The sequence below is a fragment of the Neolamprologus brichardi genome, chromosome 8 (assembly GCF_056152115.1).
Source record: "Neolamprologus brichardi isolate AB-2024 chromosome 8, ASM5615211v1, whole genome shotgun sequence".
NCBI classification, from domain to species: domain Eukaryota; kingdom Metazoa; phylum Chordata; class Actinopteri; order Cichliformes; family Cichlidae; genus Neolamprologus; species Neolamprologus brichardi.
This window is the reverse complement of record NC_142111.1, coordinates 8,364,503-8,383,492: the sequence shown is the minus strand read 5'-3', so window position 1 is coordinate 8,383,492 and position 18,990 is coordinate 8,364,503. Positions and strand designations below refer to the sequence as shown.

Here is an 18,990-nt window from a genome sequence, read left to right as displayed (position 1 = left end):
ATAAATAAAAGTGACTTGTTTCGTTGTATTTTCACATTTATTAACAAAGTTTTGTTTCTCCCAAAGCACTTCCTGTGATTTCGCCAGCTTTGCCAGTGCGCATGCGCCTCACACCACACGTGTGGCAAACGTTTGGACTCGTTGCATGCGACGGAGCTTAGAGAGTTGGTACCGCTGTAAAATACATCACAGGAGATCACATTTTGCGTCGTATCGTTAATCTTTCAGAAACCAGTCGAATTAAAATAGTCCTCCGTGAAGCATTTCGCCGAGAGGGCCGGAATAGCACAAAAGCACCATGGTGAGTGTCTTCTCGAACGAACAAGCTAACAGAGTAGCTAGTTAGCTACCAGCGAGCATAGTAAATTAAGTGCAGAATTCAGTAGAAGTGACCAGAAACAGTGCTGGTGACTGTTTTTTTTTCCATTAACTGGTTTCTCTTGATTAACATGGAGTTACTTTGTTTCTGTGTGGTGAGCAGACTGAAGCACAAGTCAACCCAAAGGCCTACCCGCTGGCCGATGCCACGCTGACCAAAACTATCCTGGATCTGGTGCAGCAAGCCTCAAACTACAAGCAACTGAGGAAGGGAGCCAACGAAGGTGGGTGAACGCAACGTGCCGTGCGACACGGTCGGTGCAAATGAATATTTAAGTTGTTAATGAACGCATTTGAGTGGGCAGGCGACACCAGCATGCTCGAAACGTGGTTTCTCTTCACTTAAAACAACTAGCTTTAGTCACAAGCCTCTGATTTCTGCATGAATGGGATGCCTGTGAGAAGAAAAATAACTTTTAGTATTGTTTATACAGATAATTGTTAAATTACACCATAGCTGTGTCTTCCCGTGGAGGCTAATGATTAGCCAATGTTGAGTGCTTTTATTATATGAATTACTAAGTGCTTGTGAAAATTGTGTTAAACAGACACTTGTATTTTTGTTTTGGGCCACAAAAAGAATAACGGTGCAGCAGTAATGAAGGGCACTTTTTTGTGTAACCTGTAATATGCTGAGCATTGTTTTTTTTGTTTCCAAGAACAAACTTGCTGTATTTAAGGTGCTGTCTTTCTTCCCCAGCCACTAAAACCCTGAACAGAGGCATCGCTGAGTTTATCGTGATGGCTGCTGATGCGGAACCACTGGAGATCATCCTCCACCTGCCGCTGCTGTGCGAGGACAAGAACGTCCCCTACGTGTTCGTCCGCTCCAAGCAGGCCTTGGGCCGGGCCTGTGGGGTGTCGCGCCCTGTTATCGCTACCTCAGTAACTATAAAAGAGGGGTCTCAGCTCAAGCCACAGATCCAGTCTGTTCAGATGGCCATTGAGAGACTGCTTGTGTGATTTTTCTTTCACTGACAAAAACTCCTTGAGGGGGGGAAAAAAACATTTTAAATAGTCCTGTCCTTTGTTTGATTAAACATGAGGGGGAAAAATCATGTTTAATTGTGTTTTTGTTTTGTTTCTTGCTTTTTGGGACCGATGTTTCTCATCAGGAGTTTGTAGTAGCCCTGCTCACTTCTTAATAAAATAATTCTTTGTTATTTTTTAAAAACTGGTCTTGTGTTCATTAAAAAAATTTCAAGATGAGTTCAAACAAAGTGATTCCCAAATGGTTAGTAACAGAAAACAGGGCGTATCTCTGCATGGTCTGATGTGTGTCAGGCTTAAAAAGAAAATAGTAGATGAGCACTATCTGAAAATCATGCCCTTGAGAGACCTGACACAGGACCTGAGAGATGCATCTATTCTTCACTGAAGCCTTATCAGAAATGGTCTCAGTGGAAGGAAACATGGAGAAAAGGCTGAGGTACACCAGGTTACAGAAACACTGTGATGGAAATCTGTGGCAAACAGGTCATATTTAGTGATGGCTTTGAAATGTTTGGTTCAAACTGTCTTCAGTATGGCAGAAGTCAAGCAGCCTTGACAACTATTCTGAAAGACTACTTAAATAAATGACAGGCAAACTATCCTAAGAGAATTGAAAGAATAAATGTGGTCATACCAAACACTGACCTAACAAACTGTTTTTGCTGTATATGCTGTAATTCCGTATGTTTTTGCGTGTGTTTTGATAAATCGATCACCTCTTTCCAATTTTTTTCTGGAAAGTATTTAAAAGTAATTAAAAGTAATGAATTCATAATTCCGAATTTCTAAGTACAGTCATGCAAATACTAACAGCTGTGGAAGTCAAAGGACTTACAAACCTTCTAGGGAGCGTGAAAGCAGCATCTAGCTGGCCCCGTTACTGGTTATAATCTGAAGACAGGACATTGTTTCACAATCGTTTGCGTAGAAACTGCAACACTTAAACACGGATTAAGTGGGTATCAAACTGAGATTGGCTTGTTTGAATACTTTCTCCCCTTAAACTGGTGCCAAATCACAGACTACGGGAGCTTGGCGCTTGGAAAGCGCAGTGGATTATACAGCCTCCTCTGTGCGGCCCGCCCCTCTCCGCGCAACGTGTTTAAAAAAGCTTTACTGCGGCTCTTGAACGCAGCTTAAATGCCGCTCGATGTTGACTCAAACTTTGTACCAAACCAGTTAAGTCAGTTACGCATCAGCGTCTCAGAAGCAGCAGCCATGGCTGGGGCTCCTCCTGTTATCATATGGGAGCGTGAAGTTGAGACCCTGTTGCATTACAAAGAGCTGATCCCCCGTCTGGAGGAGGCTTTAGGTAAGTTCTCCAGCCGGGACAGCGCGGAGGTTATCCAGCCTGTGCGCTCCACGGTGCCCCTGCAGAAACACAACGGGTAAGGCCCTCCGTCTGCTTCAAGAGTGCTTCAGCACAAATCAACCATTAACAGGGAGCAGCTACTGCTGGTTGAAACTCGCTCTCGTTTCTAGGTTTCTGGGGCTGATGCCTACATACATGGAGAATGACGGAGTCCTGTCCACAAAGTTAGTGTGCTTCTACAACAGGGGGGCTGGCTCCACTTTGCCATCAGTGTCAGCCACAGTGTTGCTGCTGGATCCCGAGTCCGGGCATATGAAGGCTGTGAGTTCAATCCCCGCATGCACTTGTCTTTCTGATGGCTTTGGTTTTATGAGCTGCAGTCTCATGCTTCCAACCCGCAGGTCATGGATGGAGAGGCAATCACAAAAATGCGTACTGCTGGAGCTTCAGCAATCTCGGCTAAGGTACTTCCGCTCTCGATTTATTCACAGCATGCCTTTTCTATTCTGGAAATCCTGCTGAAGCTCTGAACTTCTGGGTCTGCCCTGGTGTGTCATGCAGCTGCTGATGCGCCATGGAGCCGAGGTTCTCACCATCTTGGGGACGGGCCAACAAGCCCTGAGTCACTATAAAGCCTTCACTGAAATGCTTTCATTTAAAGAGGTATGCTTCCAAAAAATCTATTTATTTTAGAGAACATGATATGTTAAGTACAGCATACTATTACATATTTATTAAAGAATAAGAAGTAAGTGCCACGTCTGCCCCACTAAGAGGCTTGTTTGCTGCAGGGGTTTTCATTTATTTATTTTTTCATTTAAAGAAATCTGTGCAACATAAGGGAGCCCAGACTTTTGCACAAAACTGAACATACTGTGAGTTACCTGAAGGATGTCGGCTCTTATTAAATGTGCAAAATGTGTGACAGCACAGCTCGCTGAGCTTCGTGGGACTGACAGAGAGGGACAGTAGCAAGCATGTGCACAAAACATTCCTTTGAGCAGTCCCTGCTGCCGGTCTGCTAGCAGTGTCGGTGAGAAAGTGATAAAAATGTGTTCTATATTTTGTCAGATGTCGGTATTTAAAATGATCTCTGACCAGTAACAGTAGCAGCAGTACCTGAACATTGTATGAATGACCCATACATTCATGTTAAAGGAAAAACCAATAGTCTTTTTGACGTGTGCCACCAGAACACCCTTAATGCTCCTTAGCATTAATTCTCCAGGTATTTGGAGCTGTTCTTTAGAGATAAGTACCATTCCTCCAGAAGATATTTCCTTATGTGGTGTTTTCTATTATAGTGGTAGAGTGATGTGTAAAATGTTGGTCCAAAATGTCCCATACAGAGTCATGAAGAAGTATTTTTCCCCTTCCTGATTTCTTCATCAAACAAATGTTAATATTAGACAAAGAAACCTCTCATGTTTTGTAAAAAGGTAACAATATTAGCCTTTTCTGCAGCTATGGGGCATATATGGTATCACTCTTGGCTGGAAGCAGTGCTTAAACAATGGACAAACACAAACTTTGTCCAAAAACCTCTCATGTTTACCTGTTTTCCACTTTTTCTTTGGTCATTTTAGCCTTTTTTGGCCAGGGTGAAGGGAGCATCTGCCATCAAACAAGAAGACAGCCGCATGTAACTACGACTGTATTTGCTAGTTCACCTTACATGTATTAATTTAATAACATGGTTAGCCTACTCAACGTAAATTACACACGAACAACATTAAGCTACTCACGCAGAGAAGAACGGCTGCTGCTGCCATCATCATCCGTCATCATTTCTGCTACACTGGCAGGGCCATTATGCAGAAATGGAGAAAATTTCCTTCCCTGGAGTGGCCAGCCTACCAAATTACTCCAAAAGCACTTTGAAGACTCATCCAGGAGGTCACAGAAGAGCCCAGAACAACATTTAAAGAACTGCTGGGTTCACTTGTCTCAGTTAAGGTCAGAGTTCATGATTCCACAATAAGAAAGAGACTGGGAAAAAATAGCATCTATGGGAGAGATCCAACATGAAAACCACTGCTGACCAAAAAAAAATAAAGGCTCGTCTCACATTTGCCAAAAACATCTTGATGATCCCCAAGACATCTGGGAAAATATTCTGTGCACTGACGAGAGAAAAGCTGAACTCCCATTAGCCACATGTAATGGGACTCAAACCTTCCCATAAAACTCAAAGCATTTCATAAAAAGAACATCAAACCAACAGTCAAACATGGTGATGTTGATGTGATGATCTGAGGAGGCTTTGCTGCATCAGATCCTGGTTTCCTTGATGTAATTCATGTAACCATGAATTCTGCTTTAGCAGAAAATCCTGAAGGAGGATGTCCAGTTATCAGTTCATGCCCTGGGCTCTGCAGCAGGACAATGATCTGAAACACACCAGCTAGTCCACCTCTGATTGGCTCAATAAACAGAAAATTACGCTTTTGGAGTGGCCTAGTCAAAGTCCAGACTTAAATCAGATTGAGATGTTTTGACAGGACCTTAAACAGGCCGTTCATGCTCCAGCATGGTTTAAATCTGCAAACAAGGAGACAATTACATTTTCACACAGGGCCAGGTAGGTTTGGATATTTTTTATCCCTTAATAAATTAAATTACTTAAAAACTGCATTTAGTATTTACTCAGTTACTGATGACAGCTATATTAATGCATTAACTGCACCAACTAATCAAAGATTTGTGTTTCTCGTTATTTATTATTGACATTGGTCCTTTCGCTTCCCCTGAAACTTCATTTCAGGTGCGGGTGTGGAGCCACAGAAGGGAGGGAGCGGAGAAGTTTCGCCGCTCAGTTGGCGGTCCCGTGACGGTGTGCGGTTCAGTGGAGGAAGCAGTGAGGGGAGCGGATGTAATAGTAACAGTAACCAGGTCTATAGAGCCAGTGCTGTGTGGCCGGTGGGTCAAACCAGGGGCCCATGTGGCAGGTGAGAAGTAATTCACTCACAAAAATATTTTAAGGGAAGTGGGGGAGATTTTTTTTTACATTGATGGTTATGCAAAACTGAGGAGACAGATGGAGTGTTTTTTTACCGGTTACTACAGAAAATAATTTTAAAAAGAAAAACAGTTTCTCTACTTTTCCTCTAACCAGCGGTGGGAGCTTGCAGGCCAGATTGGCGGGAGCTGGATGACTCATTGATGAAGGAGGCTGTGGTGTATGCTGACAGCAGGGAGGGAGCAATGACCGAGTCCGGTGATGTCATCCTCTCTGGGGTCAGTGTGTCATCTCCTGTTATGCTTACTGGAGTGTGTGTGTCACTGGCATCTTATGTGAGGAAGAATATTACAGCGTTTGTGCCGTTTGCAGGTTGAGGTGTTTGCAGAGCTCGGAGATGTTATTAATGGGATCAAACCTGCTTACAGAGAGAAGACCACCGTGTTTAAGTCCCTTGGTAAGTCTCACTCTTTAAAGCCACACAATCTGGCCTCTACTTCATGTTTTCATCTCATTACATTAAAAAATTTAATGCTTTGAGAATGTCTTTGTTTTTTCTTTTTTAATAACAGGAATGGGAGTTGAAGATGCAGTGGCTGCTAACCTGGTATACGAGCAGTGGAAAGCCAAAGCCTACAAACTGTGAAGCGGACATGTACTTTTAACCTTTACACATCACACAAATGACCAAGAATGAAGCAATACAAGAACAATTATCAAGGAGCAAAAGAAATATGTCTGGCCTTTCCTCAGAGCTTATTTTAATGTTGCGTTTAGCTGTTAGCCGATGAATCACAAGGTCAGGGTAGGGAAGAAAGCAGATAACTGACTTAATATTGAGGAACCTGAACAAATCTACAACTGCACAAGTTGTTAAGTGAGGCTGTGAGATTAACATGCTGATGTTCCTCTATTGTGGTTATAGTGTTCACCACATTGTTTAATATGGTACACTAATACTCGGAAATAATAAACCACAATTGAGGCAGACTCAAATGTCTGGTTTTTTAACTTTTGTAACACTTTCCCACCTTGGTTGAAAGAAAAAATCTGGAGTGAATCCAAGTTGAAAGGAAATGATTTATGCATGAAAAAAATGTTTGCTGAAGCTAATAAATTTGGATCCTTGTTTTGTTTTTTAATTTACTGTTGTTGATTATTAAAGTGTAGGGAGGTATGAACCATGTTCTGGTTCCAAGCGGGGACAGAATAAGTTGACAACCGCTGCTGTGCTACAAGAGATGGACAGACCAGCGGCTCCATGTCGTCTGCTAATTTACAGGAAGCTCTGAGACTCTTTGTAGTTTTGCTTCTGTACACCGCTGTAGGAAACTTTTCAATCAACATGTTATTGAAGTGCAGACTTTCAGCTTTAATTCAAGGAGTTTAACAGAGGTATTGCAGTAACTATATAGGAATTGCAGCTAATTCTATACATAGTCACAGATAATTATAGGCTGAAAGTAACTGGACAACCTAAGATAATAGTAACATTTCACCTCTAATCCTTCTTTAATTCCATTGTGGTGGAGTACAGAAGCAAAACTGAGTGTTAATGGGGCGTTTTCCCCCTTTTTAAAATTTGAACTACTCCAATCAAAGCATTTCATTGGAAATGGTAACATTTTTAAACCTTTACCTTGACAAAAGAATGTCTGTGGCATCATATAAAATGTAAAAACACAGAGTTCTAACAAATTTGCTTAAAAAAAAGAAAAAACAAATCACAGCAAAGTACAATGTGAAAATGAAACCACATTTATTAAGAAATTAAATCCAACTTCCTCTGTGCCAATGAAACACTGATAAAATGTAGAGTTCCCTGGAGCAATCGCACAACTTGATCATTTCAAAATAATAAATTTTCTGTTACTGAAGTTTATATTGTAAAACAAAATGCATTCAAATCAGCTCTGACCTTCAAAAATTACTTCACTGGCTTCATAATAGACAGTAATAGATGGGTTCAAAATGAAATGTTACACACTTCCATGATGGCTATGACACAGTGGGTATCACATACTAGCAAGAAGCATCGTCTGGGTAAAATTTGGTGAAAGCTAGGGCACAACTTTAAAGGAAAAATAAAGGAGAGCAAAACAAGACCCGCTGCACAGACACCTTCACATGTCTGACCGTCATTCATAAAACACTGTGCTCACATATGATGAGACAAGACCGATGGATACATTTAGAAAAAACATTGAGGAACAAGACAAATGTTAAAAATATTAACCAGACACCGTCTCTTTAATGTTTGATCACTGCACTCTTGCAATTATTCTGAGCAGGAGCTTCAAAAATTTATCGCAGTCATTTTAGGGTTTAAAGGTTTTCTTCACAACTGCATGACAACACGTTGTGCAGGTAAAAACAGTATTAAAGTGTTCACAGAGGGACTAGCAAGAGATGGCAGAGTTTTCGCAGCACCTCTAGTTGGATGACACGTGTAAACAAAAATGGTCCAATGAAGGAAAAAAATATTCTAAAAAAATTTTTTTACCTCTTAAAACTAAAATTTTATCAAGGCAACAGGAATCTCTTAGTGTGTAGGGAATAGAGTGCCGTGCAGAACTTCCTTCTTTTAGTGTTAAATCTATGGTAGTGTCACGAGAAATTCATCTTCAGGTAGTGTTTCTTCACAATGTCTGAGAAAACTGACGACTTCTGTTTTTCTTTTAGTAAAATCCTCCCTCTCTCCCCAGCTCAACAATTACATCCCCTGCCCTCCCGTTCCCCGAGGCCTTAGCAAAAAATCACTTCTTTCCTGTCCATCTGAAAGGACTAAACAGATGCAAACCCAGAGAAAAGATCTGACAGAAACTCTTCTGCGCCGCTTAAATCTGTAAAGTTCTTTCAGATGGAAGTCTGATCTACCAAAGCTTCTATGTAAGCAAGGACACAGGGTGAAAATAACCCAGCCGTCTTCTTCCCTCCAAGTAGGCGAGTTCTGATTTCGACCGCATTTGCTGCTCCCGTTACAACATGCTGCACTTCCTCCTCCTTCTCTTGACAGGTGGTGGGCACAGAACTGCCCTGATGGCTTCATCAAACACCGTTTTAAGGCCACGCTGGGTCAAAGCTGAGCACTCCAAGTATTTCACTGCACCTGGTCAACAAAAGGGGGGAAGAAGAACAGTCTCGTTTTTTTAGTCAAAACATATTTTAAGATCCTTCTACACTTTAGACAACAAAAGGCGGCAGAGGTTTCTAAATAGAAAAGAAAGAAAAGAAAGAAAGAAATGGATAAAAAACACAATTACAAATAATCAATGATGAAAAAAACAACTCAGCAATAGAAATGTTAAATATTGTAATTGCCATAATGAATTATAAGTTTAAAAAAAATTGTGTGCAGTTTTATCAGATTTCTAAAGACTTAGTTTCTGAGGCTCCATCTGGAAGGTAGAAGATGGTCTCTTCCAAATAACTACTATGTAACTATAAATAGACACAATATACTCGCCAGCCACTTAATTAGGCACACCTGTCCAGATGCTAATTAATAAGTGTTTTTATTTTTCTTATTATTATTATTATTAAAATGAGAAAATATCATCAACAAGAAAATGAAACAAAATGCCGTTTCTAGAGCAGAAAAAACAATTATAGGAGAAAAGTCACTACTTAAATACTGTAACAAGTGTAAAATGTCAATAAATATTCCTGAAATGGCAACAATGAATCAACAAACGAGCAACAAACAGACGCCAGTCGCTGCTGCTGTCAGTCTGCAGCCAAGTTAACAGGAATCTGCCAAATTTAAAATTGTCCCTTGCAGAGTTTTCCTTCTAGCATCCTCATCCTCTAAAATAATAGTCAATAAATTATTATTATTATTATTATTTTTTTAAAAAAAAGAAGCATTTGTCAAAGTGTGGAGCTACAACTGACTTATTTCTTTAGCCATGGCCAAGCCTTGCGGGTAGATAATAGGAGAGAGTTTCTTCTCCTTCAGCTTCTCAATGGTGTCCTTGTCGTCTCTTAGATCCAGCTTGGTTCCCACCAGGATTATAGGTGTGTTGGGGCAATGGTGCCTCACCTCAGGGTACCACTGCAGGGTGAGGACAGAAGTGTTGGCATGCATTATTATTAAATAAAAAGACGATACTGAATGCAAGTGCATTGTTTAAAACAATAGATTTCTTTCACAGTTTCCAGTTTCAAACAGTGTTACCTTTAAGAAGTGTGATCATTGCATCAAAGAGCTGCATTTGAACTAAAATCTACATTTTGCTTTTAAAACATTTTTTAATAGTTTTTTGGAAACCATTGTGACAAAAAAAAAAAAAAAAAAAAAAAAAAAATCCTAAAATTAAGCATATTTCTTTAGCTAGATTTAGAGTTGTGTCAAAAATGCACACCATCATCTGGCTATGTATCACACTAACACAATTACCCAGCCAAGCTGATCTGAGAATGGCATTTCATGGAAAACAGTTAAGTTAATATTAAAGAGCATGCTGTACTGACCTTGGCACGGACGTTTTCGAAGGAGGCTGGACTGACGAGTGAAAAGCAAATCAGGAACACGTCCTGAGGAGGACAAAACAGACACAAATCACTACGACATTAAGAACTTCACTATCGCTGTGCAGGCGTCTGTGTTCCAACTTTGACAATAATAACCAAAACTTACTGTGAGAACTAATTAACCAGTTGAGGATGAACATTTTGAACATAAGACTGACTAATGCAGATGTGAGGATTCACAAATAAACACAAACAGAGGCTGGTCCTGTTGGGTAAACAAAGTGACTCCCATTACTCGAGTCATTGGCACAGAGGCCAACTTGACTGCGAAGACAAAGAGGGCAAACAAGAGCTGCTTTTCAAAAGCAAGAGCTGCTTTTCACTTCCTCCAGCCGTCCCCCAGACAGTGTATAGGTACTGTGGATACAAGGCTCTACTCTGCAGAATGCACAGACCCTGTCTTGAGTATTAGAGGCCAGTGAATAACTCCAAATCGGTGCTGGGTAAGTGAACATTGTCTGGCTACACCAAACTATGCAAGACAATGGATAAACACATGTAATATATGCCTGTATACGTACTGTCTGCGGGTAGGACAGTGGCCTGAGCCTGTCATAGTCCTCCTGTCCTGCTGTATCCCACAGTCCCAGGTTCACTGGTTTCCCATCAACCATCACATTGGCAGAGTAATTGTCAAAGCTGCAGAGAATGAGAGGTGGATAACGTTTTTGAAACTATGCAAAAACGTACAAAACTTTTTTCTTCTGTAATATGCAACTTAATGTTCAAGATTAACTGCCACATGCCCTACCTCAGCTGGCCAGTGGGGGATTTTGTGTGTGTGATACTTACACCGTGGGGATGTACTCTCCAGGGAAGGCATTGGTAGTGTAGCTGATTAGCAGACATGTTTTACCCACAGCCCTGAGAGGAGGAAGGAGGGAAAGATGAGAAGTTGAGCACTTTACTTGAAGTGTGTGAATGGGGAAACTGTGCTACTTGACAGGTTAACATGTCAAGTTACAGGTTTCATGTAAAAGATCTGGCTTTAGATGACCACTGCTGACCTACTGCTTTAGCTTTGTTGTGATCTTTCAAAGAGATGTCAGGCCTTAATCGCAAAAGTTTAATTATGCTCAGGAGTGTCCTGAAACAGCTTTTATATCATATGATCTAAAACACACACAGTATAGTATAATATAGGGGATAAGAGCACATACAAATACATTACAAAATGCACTGTAGGCTTAGAAATGCATCATAATCCTAAGTATATCTGATCCATGATTTTCAACAAAGTGAGAATTTGTACACATACAACACCCAGAGATCATTAAATGCCACCCAGTCATACGGTGAACTATGATAGGTCTCAACTACTAAATAAAACTTTGTGCTGAGCACAGGTAAAGACATTATGTTTGTATTTGCATAAGTACTATTTCACTTAACATTTTCACTTTCATTTTCATAAAGCTTATTCCAATATATAGATTTGGTAGTAAATTGAAATTTTAGCTTCATATATCAACTATTATTCTAGACATTTTTTTTCTCTACGTCCAACCCCAACCCAATAACAACTTTGTAAGCAAGCACACTGCCCTAGAGGAGTCTGATAATGAATGTTTTACATTTAAAATTGGGGGGAAAAAGGCATTCAAAACGCCTTTTAATATCTCTAACAACACTGTAAACTTAACCTGAATTCAAAGATTCCTTCAGGGCTGTAGGTTTAGCAAATATTTAATCAAATTATTTGATCAGTATTAATAATTAAGAGCACCATCTGAACACTCCAGAATTTTGATCAATTTGAAATAAGCTAATTGGTGACATTTTTCTTTTGTGTAAAAAATTCAATTTTTTTTCAATCCAGCATAAAAAAAATGAGAAAAGAATACAAATATACACTATTGACAAATTATCACAATTTTTTCTGCTTTTTTTTTTTTTGCAATGTGAAGATTTTAATTATTTATTTAACTAGTGTGTGCGCAAATATTAATATTTTAACGTGCCAATATTCAGTCTTCTATGTGCATCTGTCCCTTATTACGGATCCTGAATCACTTTTATGGTAGGGAAAGGGAAATTTCAGGCCCTTTTCTTTTCTAGTTTTTGAGATATTCATGTTCAAACATTGACTCAGATTTCAATGTGCAGCAAAAAGGCCTGAAAGTGGATGAACGGGCATTTAAAACTTAATAAATATCTAGAAAAATATTTGAGGTATAAAGCTAAATTTTCACAGCAACCACTATGGGAGTCCAAACTCTGACTTGTAGGCAAATCTGAGATGTTTGAGCAGAAAATGTTTAAAAATGTGAGGAATTGAGAAGGAATGACCCCGCTAATTTAAAATTAAATGGCTTCTGCTGAATTTTAATGGTGGTTTGCTGTTTTAAAGCCTCAAACAACGAGTGAATTAAGTTTCTCAAAGGCCTTGGGCAGCTTCACAGCTGTTGTAAAACCATAATTTAAACAGACAAATGTAAGCACTTAATCATAACACTTTATAAAAAACGAAATGCCTGCTACATAACGTGCTGTGGAGCCTTTCAGTCATACCGAACCGGGGCATGCAGATAAATCTGTCTGACCCAGCTGGGCTGGAGAACAGGCACAACAACAGCTGTCGCTCATGTTGGCTGTTATCTTAGGCATGTTAGCCGCTAGCCAACTGTTGGTAACTGGGTCAACTAAAACAGCCATAAAACATCGTACTGTGCTTCAAACTGTGAACATTTAAGAGCTCAAATTGATAATAAAATTGCCCTTTAACTTACCCGTCCCCCACCACCACACACTTTATGGCCTGCATCGAACGACTCTCTCTCTGGCGACTCAGCCGACGTTACAGCAGCTCGGCGTCCGTTAGCTTAGCTGGCTAACAGCGGCTATAATAAAGCGGTCCCGTACCGTCTGAAAAAGTGCGAAATAAACAAAGCGGAGGGGCCTAGACGGTGGTCCGAAAAGTTTTAAATGTTGCTACAGGAAGTATCCGACTTGACTGTCCTTGTTAGCAGCACTCCGGTGAAACTCCAAAGTTGTAAAGGCAACACCCAAAAAAAAAAAAAAGTCAAGACTGAGAAGGAAAAAACGCCCACAACTTGGAAGCAGAGGCTAGGAGATTCCTACAAGGCATGAGATGGGTATGGTATGGTAGTCAAAATGTGCCATCTGCTGGTTAAAATAACAGCGGGATAGCCTCCAAAAAAGTGACAAAATAACAAAAACTCCATAAACATATGTTTCTTTGCAGCAATGCACTGTCATGTAAAAAGTAAGTAAAAAAAGGGGGGGAAAAAAAGTTAAAATACTTGGAATATTTTGGAATAACATCTAGCTATATAATAATGTTTCATATTGCCGAATATTTTTTTTTATAACGGCAATGTCTAGTAAGAGGTTGATAAGTGCAATCTATCTCTTAATATCTGAAGAAACGTCAGTTGTTAAATAACTGTAGGGACAGTTAAGCACATTCATGTAAATATTCAAGTGAGCATTCCTGCTGTCTTTATTGGTTAAATGTAACTGGCTGGGGTAAGCAGTGTCATTTTTATAAAACTAGCAACATGCACGTGAAAAATACGTTTAAGAAACAAAGAAACTGCAAAATAAAAATAAAAATAAAAATGAAATCATCATTTAAAACCTGCAATTTGTTTTCATTCTGGCTATCATTAACTAATAATACAATTTGTTTTGTGAGATGAAAATTCTATGCATACAAAGAGAAAGAAAGAAAGAAAGAAAGAAAGAAAGAAAGAGAAAGAAAGAAAGAAAGAGAGAAAGAAAGAAAGAAAGAAAGAAAAAGGCAAGAAATAAGGATGCAGGCAAAAACATTTTCGTGGCATGGCATATTTGATTTCCAGCCACTACATTATACAATTAAAGGGCATTAAATTAATAGGTAAAAGGCTTCCTGAACTAGTGTATTTGACAGAGAAGATGAGATATAATTCCCAGACTTGGGGAATTCTTTTGTCACAGTAATTTGAAAAACAAATTAAATAAATTACATTACATTACATTTTGATGTAGATTTTAATAAAATGAAAGCCAATATGAAATCAAAATAAATACACTTAAGTGGAATAAGTACATATGAAGCAATAATATCATGTACAACAAGTAAAATATTTCAGAATCAGCAAAGGAAGAACGTGTGTAAGATGGGTTACAAAATGTAGCAAAAAAATTATGTACTTCTTTCCATGTTTTGACTTATACATGTAATGATCTATTTTATCTTGTGGCATTGCTGTCTTTACTTAAGGGCCTGAACACCTTTATTACTCATCAACGTGGGACAATCAAACTGCAGTTGTACATGCACACAGCAGGGGGCAGTATTGTACATCTTTGTAGCTCTGTGAAAGGGAAGCCAGTAGTGCTGATTTTTTTCGTTGCCACTGGGGAAAAGTATGATAGAATCACAGATTGCTCTCTTTCTCTCAGCGTCTCTGAGCATCATCTCTTGACATTTATTCTGTGTCCATTAACTAATCACAGACTCCAAGGCAACCATGTCCCCGCTCACACACATTACTAACCATGTCTCTGGATTATGTTTTGGGGGAGATTTTTCCGGCAAACAACACATTAATAGGATAAACGTCACCATTAAGTGCGAGGGAGAAGGAGGGGAGAGAGATTAATGAAGGATAAGCAGGCCTGTCTCCATCACAACGGGGAGGCTGTAAAACACAGCAGAGGGGCGTCACACTGCGTGATTACTGTATGTCAAACTGACAAAATGAATGAAGAAAATCTTCCCCGAGGTTGTACTCATGCATCCTAATGAAGAAAAAAAACACAAAGAAAATTTGTTCTTAATGTTTTACTGTGAATTTTACACAGCACGAAGTTTTTTCATAATAGTTTCCTTTTTTAATATTTGCATCTAGTTTAGCAGCATGTTGTTAATATTTTGAGTCTGTTCAAGTGATATTACCAGTAAAGGCAGCTTTAGCAACACTGGATCTTACAGTATTTGAGCTTTTTGAATATAAATTCAGATATTTTTTTTAAAAATTACTCTCACCACATTTCTCACAATTTCTTTAAAACCTGTAAAGTTGCATTAAAGGTGAAAAGCTATTTTCTTGCATATCTGCTGTATTCTTACCGCAAACATGTATTGCATTGTGCTGTGCAGCTTTACACTCTAATATCGTAATGGATTTGTCCCCTCATTATACCATTATTCTATTATGTTCCTGTTACAATCTCCTTACTTATGTCACACAGTTCCTGTACTCTTTGGACAATGAACATTGGCTCAATACAGGTGTCCTATTGCTAGCTAAACATTAACACAGTCACATAAACACTGGAAACAGCATCATGCATCCCTGACAATAAAACATTTTAATAAACTTACCTGAAATAACCATCGTGAGACTTTAAAGTCATGATCATTTATAGCACCCAAGTGTATTTATAAAGAAAGGTACATTAAAATGCACACATTTCCTTTTTTCTCTCTCTCTTTTTTTACAGTAATGTTACTGTTGCAACTGGCATGACAGTTGAAGTAATTTTCTTATCTAGCTGAAAAGAAATGTAGCATTTCCCTGAAAGTTAAACTCTGTCTATATTTTATCATCTCTTTTTGCGGTTTTGCAACGAAAAGCCGATGTGGTTGACTTGTGCAATGAAGCAGATCACATGAAACCTAAGATTAAGACTGTAATCTGATCTCCGGTGCATTCACTGACAGCGGTAGGGATGTGTCATTACTTACACTATAGAATACAGTATCTGTTTTCTTCATGGTCAACTTTGGGTGATTTTTCTTTATACCTTTAACATCCGACCTTTAACAAAGATGTGAGGGTTTTATCATTGGGACTGTTTTGGCCTTGTCTTGCTGTATCACCTGAGTTAAGGGAGGTTTTAAAAACTATTCATGAACTTAGCCTCCAAGTCTTTTTTTATGCCATCAGTCCATATGCATTTTCCTTCAAATCGCTGCTCAGAGATACATATCATCAGATCATTATGCTGTCTAATAAGCACCGAGATTTAATGACTCTTGTCATGGTGTTGCCATTTGCATAGGAATCATATTGACAGTCACGCAGTCATCACTCAAGTGCCTGAGTGTAGCTTGCAATGGTGCATGTGGGGAATCACACAATGTGGGAAAATTCAGCATTTTTAATGAAGTAAAAGCTACATTCTCTGGATTTCCTCATTCCAGCTGAATTGAGCACATAAAGCAGATGGCTGATCCCAGCTGAGGATTTGCCATTTGTGCTGCTGCTGCTATCTCTCCTTCCCACATGATCAATGTAAGCCTATGCCACAGCGACAGGAGATAACCTACATAAATGATTCAGTAGCTCATGATGGACTTTCCAAAAAATTTAGCTGCGACTGCAACTCTGATTAAGTCACTGCAAATGTTCATTTGGAACTCATAGTTCGGTTTCATAACTTTACTTTTTTACAGCACAAGTCTATGAAGCAAATCCCCCCCATGACAATGTGTTAGAAACAGAAATAAATTCTGCTTTATTCTTTGAAACCTTCCTCTAGGTGCTTCCCGAAGGCTTCCTCTAGCATATTCTCCACCTGGATGTTGAGCTTTAACAGAAGGATGCATGTTTTCCTTCAGTTTGGCTTCAGGCAGTGCTGTGCACCTTGTTTATTAGCCAGTGGCAGCAGATGGAAAGCTCCCTAAAAATAAGCAGCGCTTTTGAAGTAGTCCTCTTTCTGCACCATCAATGACAAGCAACATGTGCATGCTTTAGTCGTGAGATGAAAGGGGACTTCCATGCAAATGTCCAGTCCCATTTCTTTCAAAAAAACATCTTTTAACAATGCAATTACATTTTAACAATCAAATACAAGTCAGAGTTTTTTACAATCAAATGTCCTGGTGAGTCACATGTTGCAGGGGTGGATGTGATGGGAAGCTTGTGTCTGCTCAAAGAACAGAAAAACTGCAGAGCTTTGCTCCCAGCTGGAAAGACGTCCCACGTGTTTCCCTTTGTCCCCTCTCTCTCATTCGGTGTGTGCGCATTTCTCTTTCTCCGGTTTCTTTTCCGGCCTTCACCAGCTTTGCCTGCTTCAGTCTCTCCACCATTGTGAAACAGGAAGTGTGTCACATTACTTGTGTGTTGGGATTTGCAGGAATGTGTGGGGGAAGCTCATGATGGTTTTCACAGGATTGAGGAATTCTTGAGAAACTCAGCAGGTTCAAAGCCAAATGATACAAATGAAACAAAATATGTGTTTGAAGAAAATAAATTCTGTATCTGATGACAGACATTGATAAGCAGGGTCATTGCAGTGGTAGACCGAAACACAGGAGGTGATAAATCAAATGCAGTACACTCACTAATTGCCTAATTACTAAACACACAAAAAAAATATCACAAACATTTCATCACTTTCATTTGTAAATCTCACTTTCTGGGATCTAAAATCCCACTACTTACCTAACAGAGCTCAGTAATCAGCATTTTTCTATCTTAAAAATAGAAAAAGCGTGGAGCTACATTGCTCAACCTATGCCTCATTATATCAGTATGGGTCAGGAAGCAGCTTACAGCGTTGCTGACTTGTAATTTTCTTCTTCAGAGCAACAAAAAGTTCAGGGCATAAAAGTTTGTAAGCTAAAAGAAAAAAGTCAACAACTTCCTGGAGAAAAACTTTTGAGGGTGAATGTGGATTAGTCATGGGATTTTGTGTGTGTGTGTTTTATTGCCAGAGGTGCAGTTGTGGTCAGAGGTTTACATACACTCATCATGGACATGAATGTCATCGTTACTTGGGGTGTTAAATGATTTCTTTGAACTGTTCTTTTTCCAGGGGGAAATGATTGTAAAGAATACATCTACCATAACTTTAAAAAACAAGAACTTGGTGGTTCTGAAGGTTCCATGATGTCTTTAACTTGACAAGGATGAGGCCTATTAACCTATTAACTAGTGATCCTTATTGATTACAATTGATAGATTTATATATTAAGTACATTCCAGGGTCCTTAATCATCAGAAACGATCAAGCTAGGTGGCTAATGTGTACATTTACACATGTAAATGTGGTAGCAATGTTAATAAAGTGTGAAATGGACACTGTGGACTGATGTGTTTATTACACCTTTTACACCTATTGGGTTGAATGCTCAGAACAAAGGGAAAATCCAAGGAACTCTAAGAGGAGTGAGGCCACAGACTTAGGATCATGACACTAGACGACTGTAAGTTGGACACAGTTGGATGTTCCAACAGGACAATGATCCCGAATACATATTAAAATGGTTTTGGAACGGATTAAGCAGACTAACATTAAGATTCTGGAATGGCCTTCCCAAAGGTTGGTGGTTGTGGAATACACTGGGAATTTGTGGAACACACTGAAAAGATGAGTCTGATCCGGGAAACCGGCCAGTTTAAATGAACTTTACAAATTCTGCTAAGATGAGTGATCAAACATCCAGTCAGAATTATGACAGAAGCTTGTTGATGACTGCCAAAAGTTTTGACCAAATATTAGTAGGGGTACATGTGTTACGACCTCCTCTGCTTCAGGGGAGGAGTAACATACACAAGCCCCCAACACAAAACTGAGTAAAGAAAAAGGTTTTAATTACAAACTTTAAACAGAAAACCGACAGGGCTGTTCAACAGACCACTGGGCAAACAATTATTACATAAAGAAAGAACAGTCAAGAGTAAAAGCTAAAGGTTAACTAAGGAAAGCTGGCCACACACAAAATAAAAGCTAAGGGTTAACTAAGGCAAGCCAGCATCACAAAATTCTACTCACAGCCAGCTAGCAGCTCAAAACTCTAATCAGGCTAAGTTCAAGCATGCACCAAGGTTTGACAAAGTTCAGCAATATGAACAAGTTC

At 39.3% G+C, this 18,990-nt stretch overlaps 3 protein-coding genes across 3 annotated transcripts; 2 read left to right on the top strand and 1 right to left on the bottom strand.

Moving 5' to 3' along the window:
* The first annotated feature begins 102 nt into the window (after positions 1-102).
* Positions 103-1,510, top strand: snu13b (SNU13 homolog, small nuclear ribonucleoprotein b (U4/U6.U5)). Its single transcript, XM_006800955.3, has 3 exons — positions 103-301; positions 482-602; positions 1,079-1,510. The coding sequence occupies exons 1-3, from the start codon at positions 299-301 to the stop codon at positions 1,339-1,341; spliced, it is 387 nt and encodes a 128-aa protein (XP_006801018.1). The 5' UTR covers positions 103-298; the 3' UTR covers positions 1,342-1,510.
* A 991-nt stretch (positions 1,511-2,501) lies between these two features.
* On the top strand, positions 2,502-6,760 carry crym (crystallin, mu). Its single transcript, XM_006800954.3, has 8 exons — positions 2,502-2,759; positions 2,854-3,004; positions 3,085-3,147; positions 3,245-3,346; positions 5,448-5,631; positions 5,799-5,920; positions 6,015-6,099; positions 6,215-6,760. The coding sequence occupies exons 1-8, from the start codon at positions 2,512-2,514 to the stop codon at positions 6,286-6,288; spliced, it is 1,029 nt and encodes a 342-aa protein (XP_006801017.1). The 5' UTR covers positions 2,502-2,511; the 3' UTR covers positions 6,289-6,760.
* Positions 6,761-7,384: 624 nt separating this feature from the next.
* On the bottom strand, positions 7,385-13,239 carry LOC102788658 (ras-related C3 botulinum toxin substrate 1). Its single transcript, XM_006800953.3, has 6 exons — positions 12,905-13,239; positions 10,968-11,039; positions 10,697-10,814; positions 10,116-10,178; positions 9,537-9,696; positions 7,385-8,751 (listed from the first exon to the last, which is right to left on the bottom strand). Exons 1-6 carry the CDS (start codon positions 12,937-12,939, stop codon positions 8,621-8,623), a joined length of 579 nt encoding a protein of 192 aa, XP_006801016.1. The 5' UTR covers positions 12,940-13,239; the 3' UTR covers positions 7,385-8,620.
* Positions 13,240-18,990: the final 5,751 nt, after the last annotated feature.